We start from the raw sequence: 3,436 nt of genomic DNA, 5'->3' as shown, positions 1-3,436 counted from the left end.
CGAAAATGACTAATTGTATATCGAACCAGATGACAAAAAAATAAAATGTTTGCTGCGAATTACAAATAAAATAAACTATGACTATAACATTTAATTTGAATTAATAGTTTGTTATTTCATACAATTTTCCCTATAATTATTCATTGAGTAACTTGTTTTTACCCAATTAAAATATGAATCGAATCGAGTGCTTTATTCATTTTTATTTAATTCATTTTCAATCAACTCATATTCAATTCGACTCATTTGCCACTCCTATGTATAGCTTATATGACTTTTGGTAATAAAATGTTCTCCTCAGAGCCGACTTAGATGGACTTAAAGGATCAAACTTTTAAATCGTAGCTTATATGACTTTTGGTTATAAAATGTTCTCCTCAGAGCCCGACTTAGATGGACTTAAATGATCAAACTTTTAAATCATTTTTAACTTTTAGGTTTTAGGAATATTTGACAACATTAAAAATAACTTAAAATAAATTTAAAATAACTTTAAAAAAGTTAAAAATAAAAAATAAGCCTCCCTACTTTTTATTTAAAATTTTGATTTTATTTTTTAAAATAAAAACTTCTCTCAATCTCAATTTACAATTTACGTGACACATGCATTTCATATTTTGAGAGCCACGGAAAATTTGTGCATAAGATCTTCAATTTTCTTAAAATGAAATTTATATATTTTAAACTAAGTAATATAAGTCACAATAATTATTAACCATCCAAAATAAAAATATAAAAGAAATTTACGTTCAAAAATACAAATTTGAATCTCGAAATAAATGTGTCACATACGTTGAGGGAGTACCTATTTTTTTAAGTCACTACTAGCACTGTGTTTTTTTCTATGGTTCAACCTTACCTCTGGTTATACGATTATTGAGTTGGTATTTTAAAATTTAAAAACAGATTTATGAGGACATGCTCGAAGCTTGAATGATGTAAAATTAGAAGCTAAATTCAAATTGAAAATAACAGAATACAGGAAGAAAATAAACTAGCGCCAAAACCCACTCGCTCGCACTCTTTTTAAGTTTTGGAATCATCATTTCCCAATTCAACAGGAGGATTATGACGATCAGAAGGGAACTTGATTCGACCAATTGAACGTTGAGGTACGAGCTTCACATTCTCACAATTGCAGATCTCGATCATAAATCCATCTGGATCCTTAAAAAAGAGTTGATCGATGGCTGCTCCCTCTTCTTCTCCTACCGTTCTCTTTAAGTATTTTATCTTGAATTGCTCCAACCTTTGCACCATTCCCTCCATATCTTCGCTCTGCACCAATTTAGAAATATTGCTATTGACTTAAATAGTTTATGGGTTTGAAATAAAGAATCAAAAAATAGAAATGAAACCTGAAAAGAAATATGGTTATCCATTGGGTCGAGATTATCAGTATGATTAGGGAATTTATCATCTTCGTTATCCTTAGCATGAACCAGATGAACCCCAACTCCATAATTAAACAACCATGCTCCATCAAAAACGAAAGCTTGCGGCCTCTCAATTAACACGAATCCAAGTACTTTAGTGTAAAACTCCACTGATTTTTCCACATTTTTACAAAGTCTGGACACGTGGTTCAACGCCATTAGTGGAGTTCCATTTTTTTCATTCTTCTTCTCCTTTTCGTGATCTCTAATTTCTTCTTGTTGTTGCTGCTCCTTTTTCCTTTCTACTTGCCTCTGCATTTTTTTGGTACGAAGTAAATTACGGAGGGATGAGAGGAATTAAGTTTTGATGTAGTTAAGCTCGCTCTTAGCAATGGCGGTAGATGAAATTTGGGTGTGACACGTACCATGAGGGTGGTATACACGTGTCGGCATATGAACAAGTAAAGGTGATGTGTGTTACTTGAAGAAAAACTAGTAGTACTTTCTCTGCCAGATTTTATGTGAAATTGTATGTGGAAGAATCAAATAATTTTTTTACACCGTAAATTGATGTGATGATTGCTTAATTATTTTTGTACGTAATTTAATTATTTTATGATTATATGTTAGTATTAGTGTTAAAACTTAGAGCTAAAAATATTAAAAATATAATATATTTTATAAAAAAGAATGTTTATTTATTTTCTATGTATAGTATATTACTCTTTCTAGATTAAAAAAAACGTTCAGCTAGCCATGTCCATAGAACTATGTAGCTACACCAACCTTTTGCCAATATATTAGTAATCAAATAACTTCATCCTGCAAAAAAAAAAAGTTCTATCACCTTTTATTTTTTTTAGGATTTTGTTACCTTTATATCTAGAAAATATTTTCTTTCATATAAATATCTTTTTATTAAAATGAATTAAAAGCTTTCATCTTTTATGAATAAAATTCATTTTATCATAAAAATATTTAATAGTTTTATTTTTTCAATAAGCTCAAATATTATTTGAAGTTACAAAACTTTTTATTAGGGAGACCTCACTCATACGTCCAAAACAAAATATTTTAATATCATATTCAATAAAGTATTTTAATATTATATTCTTTTCAAGCAATTGTACTTTACTTTCTTTTCTTAAAATTTAATTAAAAAATAGAAATATTTCCTTAAATTCATAATATCTCATTATTATTCGTCAAAAAATTGATTTAAATAATTTAGTCATTTAACTCTTTCAACATCCTATAATATCAAAGGAATATTTTCTATTATTACTCAAAAAACATTTATTTTTTGGAGAAATTTGGTAAAATAACTTTGGGTCCTTCTACCTTCTTTTTTTCTCAAGAAAAATTTGATTAAAATTATAGTTAAGTTTGGAAAATTAATTCTATCTACATTTCAAGTAATTTTTTCCTTAGCAAAACTCTTAAGTGAAAAATATATTTAAATATAGTTTAATTATATAAATAGTTTTTCCAAATACAATAAAACTCATGACATGCGTGCCTACATCAACTCAAAATATTATAAGCAAAAAATAATTGTAGTTTACTACTCTTTTCATTCACTTTTATTCATTTAATATATTTAAAATATTTTTACTCTCACTTTTTAATTATTAGTATATTAAATGAACATTAATTTCTTTCTTATTTTATTCTTAACATTAACTATTTATGTCTCAAGCTCACTAAATTATACACTAATTATATAAATATTATGATAAAATATACACTTTATATATATATATATATATATATATATATTTATTATTATTAATTTATCTGATTTTGATTTAACATATATTTAAAATATTAAAAAACAACTAAGTATAATTTTAAACAAAAAATACTTATAATATAAAAAGAATAATCTTAAATATATCATGTAAAAAGTTAAAATATCAAATAAAAGAAAAAAATATTTTAAATAAATTTAAAAAGTATTAAGTACAAGTAATTATTAGGTACTTATATTTTTTCATTAATATTGTGACGAATAAAAGCGAATGGAGGGAATATAACTGTAAAAACTTGCGAAGTCAACT

General features: G+C 25.8%; 1 protein-coding gene across 1 annotated transcript; it reads right to left on the bottom strand.

The window, feature by feature from the left end:
* Positions 1–1,026: 1,026 nt before the first annotated feature.
* Positions 1,027–1,694, bottom strand: LOC125853340 (glyoxylase I 4). Its single transcript, XM_049533008.1, has 2 exons — positions 1,359–1,694; positions 1,027–1,278 (listed from the first exon to the last, which is right to left on the bottom strand). Exons 1-2 carry the CDS (start codon positions 1,692–1,694, stop codon positions 1,027–1,029), a joined length of 588 nt encoding a protein of 195 aa, XP_049388965.1.
* Between the last annotated feature and the right edge of the window lie 1,742 nt (positions 1,695–3,436).

The sequence above is a fragment of the Solanum stenotomum genome, chromosome 1 (genome assembly GCF_019186545.1).
Source record: "Solanum stenotomum isolate F172 chromosome 1, ASM1918654v1, whole genome shotgun sequence".
Lineage (NCBI taxonomy): Eukaryota > Viridiplantae > Streptophyta > Magnoliopsida > Solanales > Solanaceae > Solanum > Solanum stenotomum.
The sequence above is the reverse complement of the archived record's forward strand: the minus strand, read 5'-3'. Positions and strand labels throughout refer to the sequence as shown.

Excerpts from the sequence above, each read along its gene's own strand:
- LOC125853340 (XM_049533008.1), bottom strand. The coding sequence starts at position 1,694 with ATGCAGAGGCAAGTAGAAAGGAAAAAGGAGCAGCAACAACAAGAAGAA. Across the intron at positions 1,279-1,358 it reads ATAACCATATTTCTTTTCAG|AGCGAAGATATGGAGGGAAT; the intron begins GTTTCATTTCTA and ends AAATTGGTGCAG.